This window comes from Schistocerca americana, chromosome 9 (genome assembly GCF_021461395.2).
Source record: "Schistocerca americana isolate TAMUIC-IGC-003095 chromosome 9, iqSchAmer2.1, whole genome shotgun sequence".
NCBI lineage: Eukaryota > Metazoa > Arthropoda > Insecta > Orthoptera > Acrididae > Schistocerca > Schistocerca americana.
In genome coordinates, this window is record NC_060127.1 from 173,754,135 (window position 1) to 173,768,362 (window position 14,228).

Sequence of the window (14,228 nt, forward strand, 5' to 3'; positions counted from 1 at the left end):
GCTTAACTTCACACTATTTGCACCTTTCCCGATGGGTGTGAACCCTTAACCACCTTGGCTTTGTGAAGCGACCCGTATTAATGTTGGCCTTCATTCGCTACCTAAGGACACTACTCCAGGCTTGGTCTATTGCCTTCAGTTTCATGACGTTTGCATGGAACTTCATGATAGTACCTTTCTACACACTGATGATGGCTCTGACCGACCTTGGGGCCTGTCATCATTGGCACCCATGTCTATCGGTATCAGCTTCTGGCACACTGCTCAGTATTTACAGCCAAGCTCTTCGCCTTGTATCAGGCCATGGTGTACATCTGGTGACACAGACTTTTAAATTGTGCCCTCTGCTCAGACTCACTCAGCGCCCTTGAAAGTCTATGTGCGCTACACTCTGTCCCGTAGTGCAGCGGGTCCAGGAATACTGTCAACTGCTCACTCTTGGTGGAGCCAGTGTGATGTTTCTGTGGGTTCCTGGTCATGTCAGTCTGCCAGGAAACAAAGCTGCTGCCAAAGCTGCAGTCCCCATAACTCAGCCCGTGAGTTCCTATATTCCCTCCGATGATCTCTGCGTCGCCGTCTGTCAGGAGGTGGTGTCCCTGTGGCATCACCAATGGTCATCCCTTCATGGGAATAAGCTCTGGCTTATTAAGCCTCTCCCAGCAGCTTGGACAACCTCCTCTCGGCCCTCCCACCAGGAGGAGGTTATTTTAACTTGGTTGTATATTGGGCACTGCCTTTTTAGCCATTGTCATTTGCTAGGTGGTGCTACCCCATCACTTTGTACACATTGCACTCAAGTCTTAACTGTTCGCCACTTCCTGATGGAATGTCCATTTTTTTAAACCTTTTGCGTTCCTGTTTGGGCTTGCTGTCTTGAGTTATCAGCCGTTTTAGCAAATGACGTGTGGGCTGTCTTACTTTTTATCCGCCAAAGCAATGTGGCGAAGGCCATTTAATTTTTAGTTTTGGACCTCCATTTATGTATGGTGTCTTTTGTAGCCATTTTTCCACGTGCCTGGTTTTAGCTGTCTTATTATGTCAATTGGGACTGACGTATAGTCATTTTTTTAACTCCTCTCTGTGTTCGTGTTCTAAAGTTTTGACTTGGGCGTGTGTGACCCCAGCTGTTATTGTGCCCTAAAGCAAAAGCAAAACAAACAAACCTTTTCATCTTAGAAGAAAAAAAAAAGATTGAAATTGGATTACACGGAATTGAATGCTCATGCAATATCCAATGCCCAATATTGGTGATTCTACGATTGTACTAATGGGAGCAATTTTTTTAGTGTCATAGGTTGTCAAAAGGCATACCATCAGGTACTGGTTGCAAATGCTGACATACTGAAGACAGCTGTCATTACATCTTTTGGGCCCTTCAAATTTTTACATATGCTGTTTGGCCATAAAAATGCATCTCAAATATGGCATTGTTTCATTGATGAGGTGTTACAAGGGTCAGAATTTACTTTCGTGTATCTTGACAACATATGGGCGTTTACAGCAACACATCTCTTTGAGGCACACCTTAAAGCAGTTTTGATAGTCTACATAGGTACGAGGTAATAATTAATGAATGTAAGTGCATCTTGCGAAAAAAAAACTATGTGATGTACCTGGGTCACATAGCTCTAGCAGACGACATCCGCCCATTGGAAGAGAAAGTGGAACTTGCACAACATTTACCTCAGTGTTGGATTTGCAGCAGTTATATAAGTTCTTGAGGGTTGTAAATTTTTACCATTGACATCTGCTGGGAGAAGCCGCTTTGCAAGCACTTCTCACAGAGGTCCTCATACAAATAAACCTCAGAAGCTAGTTTGGACACCCTGCATGCAGCAAACCTTTGAATAGGTTAAGACAAGTCTGAAGCAAGCATTTTTACTGGCAATGTTAGTTGATAGAAGTCAGATAGCCATTGGAGCAGCGTTACATCGAGGGTCTGCTGGACACTGCCAGCCGTTAGGGTCTTTCTCACTCGGTGTGTAGGGCAATAAGGCCTGTTCGGCCTTATGTGGGTGGCAGACCATTTACAGTGTTCACAGACCACAAACCACTCACCTTTACGTTCAGCATTTGTACAGATGCTTTGTCATGTAGGCGATTCCAGACAGTTAGGGTACATAAGCCAATTCCCCGCCGACATATGTCATGGAAAAGGAGCAGAGAATATTGTGGCAGACTATTTCTTTAGGGTTGCAATGATAACCAATTCTGTGGATTATATGAAACTGACAAGAGAGCAAACAGAAGTCATACAACTTCAGCTTTTTCAGCAGAGATTGCAGGAAATACATTTGGAAGGTGAGGCTGTTACAATATGGTGTGATATCTCACAAGAAGACGTAGACAGTTCATGCCTGAACGTTTATGGTGAGAGATATTCAAAAGTATACATAATTCGCTCAACCAGGTACACGAGCAAGTGTGAAGTTGCTGACGGAATGCTTTGTTCGGCCTAGAATTAAGAATGATTGTTGAAGTTGGACATAGTTGTAAGGTGAGATGTTGTGAAGAAATCAGTTGGATGCTATGACGAACCATGTGGTTGTTTTGAACATGTGCACCTTGACATTTTTGGCCCTCTGCTGATGTCTGAAGGTTACTGTTATCTGCTAATGGCATTTGACAGATTTATGAGGTGGGCAGAAGCTGCACCGATTCAAGACACATCAGCAGAGACAATTAGTCAAAGTTTCTTGGCGACATGGCAGCAAGATTCGGATGCCCAGTGCACGTCACAACTGACAAGGGTTGTTAGTTTGAATCCTCATTATTTTTTGAACTGATGTTCATTTTTGGAAAGTGACATCACCCTACAACAAATTATCATCTAGAAAGTAATGGAATGACCGAGCGGTGGCACAGAGTACTTAAAGCTGCATTGATATGCCATGGTGACAGTTTGTCTACAGCATTACCTCTGGTGGTAGTGGGTCTGTGCACTGTTTTCAAGCCAGACCTAAAGGCATCCGTGGCAGAGCTTGTGTACTGAGAAACCTTTGGCCATCCCAGTAAGGCTGACCTACCGAATTCATTGAAGAGAGTTAAAAACACAGCTGGCTAACCTCCAGCCACATCCATCAAAATGGCGTGGCTACATTCTGTCATTTGTGCACTGAGACTTAAGTGTTTGCAGCTGATGTTATTAACCAATGCAGTAAGAACCCCATTGCAGCCACCATATACTGGATCTTACAAAGTACTGCAACGTAATGCGCGAGCGCACGCACGCGAGCGCGCGCACAGACACACACACACACACACACACACACACACACACACACACACACACAGTGAAGCTCCTGATTCATGATAAACGAGTTACAGTGTCAGTCGATAGAGTGAAGTTTGCTCGTATACTGTCGGAAGACTTAAAGCAAGAAGACATACAAGACTTTCAGTAGGATATGGTGCCACAACAGGAGCAAGCATCTTCCAAAACAAAAAATAAAGTGAATTTGGTGGAAGATACGGTGGCAGAAGAACAAGACACGCAACAAGTGATTTATATAAGGGTGGTTGAAATGTCTGATATGGGTTTCCACACATACCTGGAGCTCCGCTCTACCTTGAGGAGGCTGTGTGGGAGTGTGAAGATATACAAAATAAGTAAACAGCTACACATTGCAGCAGTCAGCAGCAAAGATGTGAATTATTTGCGTGCTGTTTATTCTTTGCCTTTGTTCTATGGAGTTAGAATGTTCCGTTATTCATTATACGCTTTTATGTTTTACATGAAAGAGAAATGAAGTATGCAACTTACATGAAAAAGAAATAAGGTATGTTACTGCATGCGTGTATAAGACGTTATTATTTAATGTGATGTTACATAGCAGCCGTAGCAGCATAGTTACTGTGCCTTGTTGTGTGTTACAAACCATTACTCAACACGTTTACTGCATTTATAACTTTTGGGTCCAATTTAGTTTCACAGTTTTAAGTGAACATTTTATCTTATCTTACTAGCGTGTTACACATTCTAAAGGTGTGGAAGGATTTTAGTATACAATCTGTAAACAGTCCCAGAAACAATAGAGGTCATACATTAGTAGTAGAATATTTGCTTTCTCTTTGTAATACACCTCAGGAGCAGTCATAATCCTTTCACCCTTTAACATGCTGCCTTCTTTGGTCCGCCTCTTTCTCTCTATTCTTCACAGCATCCAGGTAATAAAGCTTTCATATCATGTTGTATGAAGTACACAAACAAACATCTTGCAGGAGACTGTTAAAGATCTTTTTTTGTTGATACCTACAGAATTATTTATGACAGCTACCGTCCTTTTAATGTACACCTTGACTTTGACTTTTTTCTGTGGAATATGAGGTTGTGGTAGCATCAAGTTAAGATGTTTATTTAAATCAGTTTCAATTTCATTTTCCTGTAGTGTTATTCACGTAGTGAAACGAATGATACATCTAGGAAATAATGGCCCACCCTTCAACCCCAGGCAAGACTCTATGAGAATGTAGTGTATTACACAAAACTGAATTGACACCTGTCAAGTTATCCTGTAAAATATCAGGCCATGTGACATTTTAAAAAAAATCGGTATACTGGTTTTTATTCGCTTTTGTGTAGAGCTAGGATTGTTGTATGAGTTTTGCTGATAATAGAGACATTATTTCTTGAAACTCGTTTCGTAATATGAATAGCATTAACAAAAATTGCATTAAATGCTGACTGAAACACTTTACAAATGTTGCACAGCCCTGTAGATTCCCCTTCGTAATGGAACTTCTCCTGCCTGCAAGATAGAGCATCCATTTAATATCATGATTGCAATGTAATGTTCACTTTAATTATTTTTCCATTTTTGCGTCTTTTGATGTTGGTTAGGTAGCAGTAATAGCAAGTGGATGCAAATCAGAAGTATGGCTGCACTTGGTTGATAATAACGTTCAACATAGTGATGAAGTGATTTTAAAAAAATGCCATTTCCCACATTATTTTGAAAGCAGTCATTATTAAACCCATATATGTTCAAGCCTGTCCAGAAGAAATGTGTGGAGAACAAATGGCTAAACTGAAGAGATCGGGAGATTTGAGATTCCTAAGAGCGAGGAGAAATTCTTTTATTACATTACAATGTGTTCTGTGAAATGTGAATGGGTGAATAATTCTAATGCAAGCATTAAAATGTTTCAATTACCTCAACTTAATTATATCTATCTATAAAATTCATAGTGCCCTTTTTATTAATTTATTTCTATTTTCTTTTTTAACAGGTCATCAACTGCTAGTGGACAAATTTTGCCAACATTTTCAATTTGCAAGTGCATGCTATAGAAGTTACAATGCACTGCCTGCCTGTAGTTGACGTTAGTAGACCTGACACAGTGCAACTGTCAGGAAACACAACAATGAAAGCAATGAAAGCCATCTACAACTGGACAGTATCTGGCTTTGATATTTGTCCAGAGGACACTAAAAATATTAGATCTCCTGTATTCGCTCATCCAAATTTGAGTAAATGGTGCCTGGAACTCGAAAAGGACGAAGGCAGCCCGATGCTGTGCTTCCGTCTTGTTGATAGCAATGATTCTCTGCCTGTGAGTGCAACCCTAAAAGCTTTTGTGTTGGATCGGAATGGTGTAAGACACTATGTGTTTCCTCCTGATGTCCACCATCTTAAAATACAGGAGACATCTTCTCTGCAGTCTGTAATTGACAAAATTGACACAAAAGAGCTGGGGGAGGACTGGAATTTTGAATGTGAAGTGTCCACTGTAGAAGTGGTAGCTGAGGACACCAGTGATGCATCAGAAGAAGAGTTGCAGTCAGCCATGGCCAAGGATCTTGGGCGCTTGCTGGACTCCAAAGACCTTGCAGACATCAAGCTGAGTGCTGGAGGTGTCCACCTGGAGGCACACAGGGCGATACTGTGTGCGCGCAGCCCAGTTTTCCGAGCCATGTTGAGTCACGACACGAAGGAGGCTCGGGAAGGTCTTGTGGAGATACCAGATGTGGAACCGGAAGTGGTGTCAGAGTTGTTGCACTATATGTACACTGACATAGTGCAGGTACCAAGTGACATGACAGAGGAGCTCTTGGTTGCCTCTGACAAATACGGGCTCCAAGATGCCAAGCTGAAGTACGAGCTGGAGCTAGTGAGGCAGCTTACGGTAGATACTGCTGCTACTATTGCTGTCTATGCCGTTGTTCACTCCTGCAGCTTTTTGCAGGACGTGTGTATGGCGTTCATTACACAGAATCTTCAGCAGGTGGTGGGGACCAAAGGCTGGGCAAACATCATTGACAAACACCCTAAGGCTGTGAAGATGATCAGTGAATTGGTCACCAAAGGATCAGAAAGGTAAAACTGACTTAACACACAACATTCAGTGAGATTTAAAATGTTAGTTAGATGCTTAAATTTTATTTGTGGTTGGTGCCTGCTTGAGGGTTAATGGAGATTACAGGATGTGCTGCAAATGGCACTATTTTGTGACTAGTTTTGCATTGCAGGCTCTACTGTAGTTTTGTGGAAACACTTCCTCTCTTACTCAAACTGTTGCACACAAGTTTTCCCCAAACAGTGCTTCACATCACACTTGACAATGAACGCATGCTGTTTCACTGTGAGCACCATTCCATGTTGCATTTGACTTGTCACTAAACACTTCTTTTCCTCTCACTCACTCAAACATAATGATTCTGCAAAGCACTCAGGACAGAGCATGCAGGATAAGCATGTGTGTAGAAATGTTTGAGCTTTTGCTGTAATGGGCAGTCCTCCAATTATTAACAAGGGTCTACTCTGCGGCAGTCTTATAAATATTTTCTGGCCCACTTTTATTTTGCACACCCTGTTTTGTGTAACTGTTAATGTAACAATATTGTCATTTCAACCACAGAAGAAATATTGTATTGAATTCAATGACCATCTTAACCTACAAATGTTAAAGTGCAGTCAAACTGATTTTTTGGAGAGAATATGTCATTTGCAGGGTCAAATGCACATAATTGAACATATTTTGCACTTTTGCTAAATCTAGGCATTTTGAAGAATAGTCTGTCACGATAACCAAGATTTCACATTCACTTTCGTCGGCTTCGCCAACTCGCAACCAAGTCATCACCTTAGGTCTTGGGCCTGTCACTACAGCATACTAGAGTCCGCCTTCGAAATGCAGTGATTAATAATATTTCAACACAGTCAGCACAAAAGTGCAGTATATATATCAATAAGCCTAATGCTTGTAATTGCTAAAGCAGAAGATAAAGAAAGAGCCTGCTACACAATAACGTGAGTTACCTCCCCCCCCCTCCCCCCCCCCCCCCTCTCTCTCTCTCTCTCTCTCTCTCTCTCTCTCTGTGTGTGTGTGTGTGTGTGTGTGTGTGTGTGTGTGTGTGTGTGTGTGTGTGTGGGGTTGGTTTTTTTTTTTTTCCTGTGGCAGACACATCAGAATACAAATACAATGAAATAATGCCATCAGCTCAGGTATTAACAGGTGATGTAGCTTGTCCACTGCTGTTCACTGGCTACCACATCCTATCATCCCATTTTCTTCCTCTAACTAGACAGAAATGAATTGCCAGCATATGCTCAATAATGTGAGCGAAACCCAGAACATGGATGACCCATTGTAGTAAAGTTCATGCAAATTTTCTGTACATTATTAATTAACACTATCACTTACTATAGCATGTAGGACAACTTGCTGGTCATGTTTTACATTTCCGTTGAAGCCCATTTTTGTTGATATGTATCTCTAACATGGGGTAGTTTTTTTTTTTTTTCAGTGCCTGAAAAACAGAATGATCCGCTTGTAGTTCAAATCGATTAAACATATGGTAAAATCCCATTTTACACTTTTCAGCGAACTGACCCAAAACAGTGTCAAATGCAGAAAGTGTGAAATACAGATAAGTATAGGAAACACAGCAAACGAAAATGAATAAACTAGAGTCATTCTCTGTACATTGTTCAGAATATGAAATTATAACAGTTTAAATTTTGCCTATTTAAAAAAGAAAAAAATACCTGAAATAATTGTGTTTGTTTCTTTATAACAGCAGATAGCTACACTTGTGTCTCCACATTATACAAAGCATCAATTTCAAAGGCAGTGGCAGAATGCTGACACACACAAATGTGCACACGGTTTCCCCTCTTCATTCTAATCGTGTCCGATTGTGTAAATAAAACACTGAAGCAAAAGTCTTTTGTGAAACCACATTAGAAAGATATTCATATTTTAATGTAAGACTTATTACTGGTATTCGTTAAAAGGTTATGGTAAATAAACGGGCTGTATACAGGAAAAATCTGGGAAACTTTCATTCTTTTAGTTTTCAGTAAAATTTTTGTAATTTTGCCTCATAAGAATTGATACTCAAACAAATGATTTCATTCTAGCACACTACTCCAGAACAATACTGCAGCAATAAAACATAAAGGAGAGAATAACACCAATGTAAAACTTTAGTCTCAAAGAAAATGTGATATTTTCAACATAGAAACACAGTGCACATGTAAGTGTCTTCTGTTAGTAAAATGTGTTGAAGCCTATGCAGTACTTTGTAACAACAAACAGCTTTCGATGTGTCTTTCTCATGGACCTTGTTTCAATGAACGTCATGTCGCAGTTGTTTACGTTTCTAACAGGTCGCAAGAAAATATTGCAAGTAGTAGTTGAGAAGCATTATCATTAAAGCACATTTCCCTTTACGCAAGATGAATCATGTTAAGTTGAGAATGTGTGATGAATTTCTTAAATCACAGAGAGCTTGACTCTCATTAAAAACTTTAAGACTTTCAGGACCCACCACTTAGAAAAATTTCGAGCCCAGAGAACCAGACATTTATGCCCTTATTTAAAATTTTACTGGCACATTTGTGCTTGACATATCTTAGAGGTAACTCATGCTAAAAAAGAGTGTTTCACAGTTTGCTTTTCATATTTATAGATTACAAACTATGCAATAACAATGGTAAAAAGTATAATTACCCTTCAAAAAACAGTGTGAAGTGACTTCTTGAGCAATTTCACCCGTAACTGGCTTTTCTGTGGAAAAGTCAAAGTGCTTGAAAGAACGTGTATTCAACCAGGTAACCCTTTAAATGTTCGGTGCACAGTAGTGAAATTTATAATCGTGCCTGTCGGAAATATTCAAGCTGTGCTCCTATGTTGTCAGTTGACCCAGAAAAATGTACTTTCACCTAGGAAAAGTGATTTTCAGCCAGAAAAAAGTGTATTTTCAACCAGAAAATCTGGGAAAATTTCAGGAATTTTTTTTCCTGTCTGCTTATAGACTTTGATGAAACAGTATTGGTTAAAATACTGAAGTTGGCTGTTTTTGTGAATGGAGAACAGCCAGCATGTAATCTGCAGCTTGTCACTCATAAGGTCGCTCGGCTCAGGTATGTCCTGGATGAGAAAAAGAGTAGAAATTGTCATCCTGTTAAAGAGCTTCTTGAGGATAAATGTTTACATCTGACATTGGGTCGTACCAACCTAAGACTGCATGCCTAGTGAAGAAGAGCCCCCCCCCCCCCTCCTCAAGAGGGCTCGCCACTCTTTGGTGAGTGTGTGCTTGGCTATAATGGGACCCCAACCTTTGCAGACCTACTTCACTTTTCATGCTATTCCTTTAGCCTCCCTTGGGAACTGAGTGGTATGCCTTCTTTGGAAAATTGAAGTCCTTGGTAAAATGGTGTATGGATTCATCCTGTCAACTTGTTGCTTTCTGTGTCCTTCATTTTCTTACCCTTCCTCTGCTTTGATCCTGGAGGTCTCTCTTTCCTTTTCTTCTTCTACCTCCCTCTGCATTCCTGAAGGTTGGCCCATGCATTTGATGCATAAAAGGTGACTAGTTAGCATGTAACATCTAGCCCCATGTCTACATGTAGGGCTCCCCCTGGTAAAGACCAGGCCCAGGGAATGATGACTGCCTGAGCTGGTACCTTCCTCTATGCTGATTGGTCCCTTTATCTGGAGTCCAGGCGGTATGACCTGATGTGTGCACAGCCATCTAATGCGCGTGGGGTCCCCAGTAGGAAAGAGCACACCATCGGAGGTGCTGGCAGTATTAGGGATTTCTCCGCAATGAGTTCCTTATCTTAAAAATGTAAATGGGTTGAGGTGAAAGAATCTACGCCTGTCCCAGCTGCACCCCAATACCTCATGGTGTCATGCATGGCAGATGTTCAGAATTTCAAGACAGTCAATCAGTTTGTTATTCAGAAGGGTGTAGATGCCATTGCTGGTCCAGTGAAGTGCAGCTCTCAGTTGTGTAATGGGACCTTGTTTTTGGAGGCAAATAGTGCTTTTCAAGCACAGAAACTGTTTAATGCAACACTTCTCCACAGCTATACTGTTGACGTAGAGGCTCTGAATTCCTCCCATGTAGTCATGTACACTCGGCTGCTTGGTGACCTGGACGAGATTCATATAATAGCCTGCCTCATTGACCAGGGAGTGACTGCAGTTCGCTGTGTCATGAAAAGGGTTGATAAAGTATTAGTGCCAGCCTGCACTGTGTTCCTCACATTTGACAATGTGGTACTGCCACCAAAAATTAAGGCAGGCTATGAAGTGATTACTGTTACACCATATATTTTGCATCACACACATTAGTATAAATATTGCTATGGCCACACACGTGAATCTTGTGAAAATGCAGCCAAATGTGTAACCTGTGGCAGAGATGCTCATGAGGTGTGAGTGTCCACCTCCTTCCCCTCACTGTTATCAACTGAAAGGGTGATCATTCTGCTTCCTCCCTTGACTGTCCAATTTACCTCAGTGAGAAACTCATTCATGAGATCTGGGTGAAGGACAAAGTTCCTACTCTTATTGCTCAAAAATTTTTGGCTAGCCACAAACTTCATATACCACCCTCTGGCAGTTAATAGTACAGTTGCCACTACAGCCTGAACTATGAAGGGCATGGCTATAAAGACTTGAGACTTCCAATTAAGTGCCAAGGTTATGAAATTGTCCAACTCAAAGGTTACACCCATGTCTTCACCTGCTATAGGTGCACACCATAACATAAGCACATAAGAACATAAATCCAAAAATGAGTACTTTTTGTGCAAATCTAGCCAGCCAACGTGTGTCTGTACCTGATAAATGTCAAGGTTCTAAGTAGTCAGTCGACTGACATCTCTGCCCAAACTCTTTGCCTTTACATATGTCTGCTTTTGTCTGTATATGTGAGGATGGCTATGTGTGTGTGTGCGCGCGAGTGTGTACCTGTCCCTTTCTCCCACTAAGGTAAGTCTTTCCGCTCCCGGGATTGGAATGACTCCTTACCCTCTCCCTTAAAACCCACATCCTTTCGTCTTTCCCTCTCCTTCCCTCATTCCTGATGAAGCAAGCCTGGGTTGCGAAAGCTTGAATTTTGTGTATGTGTTTGTGTTTGTTAGTGTCTCTATCAACATACCAACGCTTTCGTTTGGTAAGTTACATCATCTTTGGTTTTAAGCTATAAGAATCTTATGAAATCATCCATTTGTAAGTTAGATATTTTACCATGCTCACGTAAGTATATCTTTCCTCAGGGTGGAACAGATGTATACAAATTAGTTACATCTAATGAGGCCAGATCTTGCACCCTTGTTTAATTTGTCCTCTTTTAACAGTTGTGCCACTCCCTGCTATTTTAACAAAAATGTTTCATTATAACTATGTCATTTTATGAAGCACCTCACTTAACCGTTTAATTAATTTTCTCCAGTCCCCATTCTCCCATTGACAAGAAGCCTCACCAGTTCCCCAACTTTATGGGTCTTCATCAAACTGTCCCATATCTGTGTGTGTGTGTGTGTGTGTGTGTGTGTGTGTGTGTGTGTGTGTGTGTTTCCATGAATTGTGGTACAGATCAATAACAGTTAAGTCATGTATTATTGTAAAGTTCTACATCTACATGGATAATCTGCAAATCACATTAAAGTGCCTGGCAGAGGGTTCATCGAACCACCTTCACAATTTTCTGTTATTCCAATCTCGTATAGTGTGCGGAAAGAATGAACACCTATATCTTTCCGTACCAGCTCTGATTTCCCTTATTTTGTCATGGTGATCGTTCCTCCCTACGCAGGTCAGTGTCAACAAAATATTTTCGCATTCAGAGGGCGAAGTTGGTGATTGGAATTTTGCTTGGTCTCATGTTCAGTTTTGCAGTCTGCCTCAGTTTGAGAATTCCTACATTGTATGTGCTTCAACTGCTGGGTCACTTAATGATGTCACTGCTTTATCTTTCTCCATAGGTGCACCTCACCAGCTGCTACACCTGGTTCACAATCAGATCCCACCATTGTGAATTCAACAGCTGCAGAGCCCATGTCAGGATACCTCACTCCCACAACAAATGGTGGGTGTCTGGACACTGTGTGTGACTCGGGCTACACACGCTGCATAAGAAAGAAAGTGATCTATGTCTGGACTGTGTCTGGTCTAACGAATTGGCCTGAGGACAGATATTATGTCGCATCGCCACACTTCTTCCATCCTGAGACACTTGAGTGGGAGGTAAAACTCTACAAATGTGGAACAGAGTATGATGTGCGCTTCCAGCTGTTGGAGAATAAGGCTGGTGGGAGTGTAGCAGTGGATTTGAGTGTTTCTGTAATTCCTCCAGTAGGAGAGAAATGCAGAATCCATACATCAACAGGCTGCATGTTTGAAGAAGAATCTGAGTCAGAAAAAATTGAATGTGGATACTTAGTAGATGACACATTGGCATTGGAGTGTGAAATCAGTATGGTGTGTGTCGTGCAGCAGTGTGTAGTAGCAGTTAAGCCAGTGCTGCAGTCTGGTCTCATACAGGATCTGCATTCCCTACTAGAGTCAGGAAATTTTGCAGATTTTAAATTATGTGCTGGAACCATTGAGATGGGGGTGCACAGAGCGATACTGGTGGCCCGTAGCCCCTTTTTTGCCCGTATGCTGCAGCCGGGCTCTGAGTTGTTAAAGAGTGGCCAGTTGGAGGTGTCGAATATGAAGCCGACTGTGTTGGCTGAGGTTCTGCGGTATATGTACACCGGGAGAGTAACAAATTTATGTGACTCCACAGGGGAACTACTGGCGGCAGCTCACAGGTTTGAACTGTGTGACCTGAAGAGAAAGTGCCTGACATATTTGTCTCGGCAGCTCGCTTTGGGTAATGCTGTCACTACAGCTGTGTGTGCCATGGACAGCAATTGTGACGCATTGCTAAACTTGTGTATTGGGTTCATCCGATCACATTTTAAGCAGGTGATGGGCACTGCTGAGTGGATTGAGGCCATTGATACACATCCGACAGCTCTCAAGAGAATTAGTCAACTGATAGCTGAACCTGGAAAGTAGACACTGGCATTATGAATGTTTTGAATACACTGTATGTCTGAGTGCATGTTTTTTTCCCCTGGTTATACTGTATCTGCCAGAACTAGAGCATATGCCATATTGCTTAAATATTGTTCATCATCGGAATATTCCCCCCTCAGCCCCTGCCTTCTTCTTTTTTAATGATCTATAAGGAACAACTGAGTCACGAATCTCATATTCCAGAGAATGTGCCAGAAATGAGGAAACAGTCAAGTTCAGTGTTTCAGACGGGAAGGAGTACACAGTATTGTTGAATAAAGCCTTGAAAACTGTGAATTTGTGTAGTAATTTGGTATGTTGGACCGAATTAGTACCATGAAAAATGTTCCTGTTGTTGTCATCAAGATGAATATTTGTAAGACGAATTTGCTTGAAAATAATTTTACTGTTGATTTGACAAAAAAGATATTCTCAGATTGCCAGTTTTTAATTGAGTTGCATTTTAACACTACAAAGTTTATGAACTTTTAATCATAGTTTTTGTTTATTTCTTAAAAAAAAAAAAAGAAAACTGCCTATTTTGTCAGTTGTAATATATATTCATAATGCTTTTATATTCTGTTGTAACAACAGCTATAATATTGTACCCATTAAATCTTGGCTCTGTGATGACAAAAGTTTAATGTCTGGTATTTACTTATTCTGTGTTCCTGCTGCCTTAAACAGAAGTCTGTCTTACTGCATTCATATTAATTTGTTCCATAGCATTAACAGTCAAGTATTATAAGATGACCAGTTCTTTATAATTTAATGAAGTATCACAACACCTTAGCCACAGGTCTTCTACCTGACTTCATTTTTCTAGTTGTAATGTTAATACAGATAAGTAAGCAAGAATATTTTGACAGTGTTCACACTCTGGCCATACAGAACCTAAGGAAGTCAGTGGTTTGAAGAGTTATTTT

General features: G+C 41.0%; 1 protein-coding gene across 3 annotated transcripts in view; it reads left to right on the top strand.

Annotated features, from left to right (window-relative positions):
• The window catches only part of LOC124551022, a 41,873-nt gene extending 28,033 nt beyond the window's left edge, over positions 1-13,840 (top strand). For all 3 annotated transcript variants that reach the window (XM_047125870.1, XM_047125871.1, XM_047125872.1), the window contains 2 exons: positions 5,230-6,317; positions 12,222-13,840. In XM_047125870.1, coding sequence (XP_046981826.1) covers positions 5,299-6,317; positions 12,222-13,302 — 2,100 coding nt within the window. In that variant the 5' untranslated portion in view covers positions 5,230-5,298 and the 3' untranslated portion in view covers positions 13,303-13,840. The remainder of the gene's footprint in view (positions 1-5,229; positions 6,318-12,221) is intronic.
• Positions 13,841-14,228: the final 388 nt, after the last annotated feature.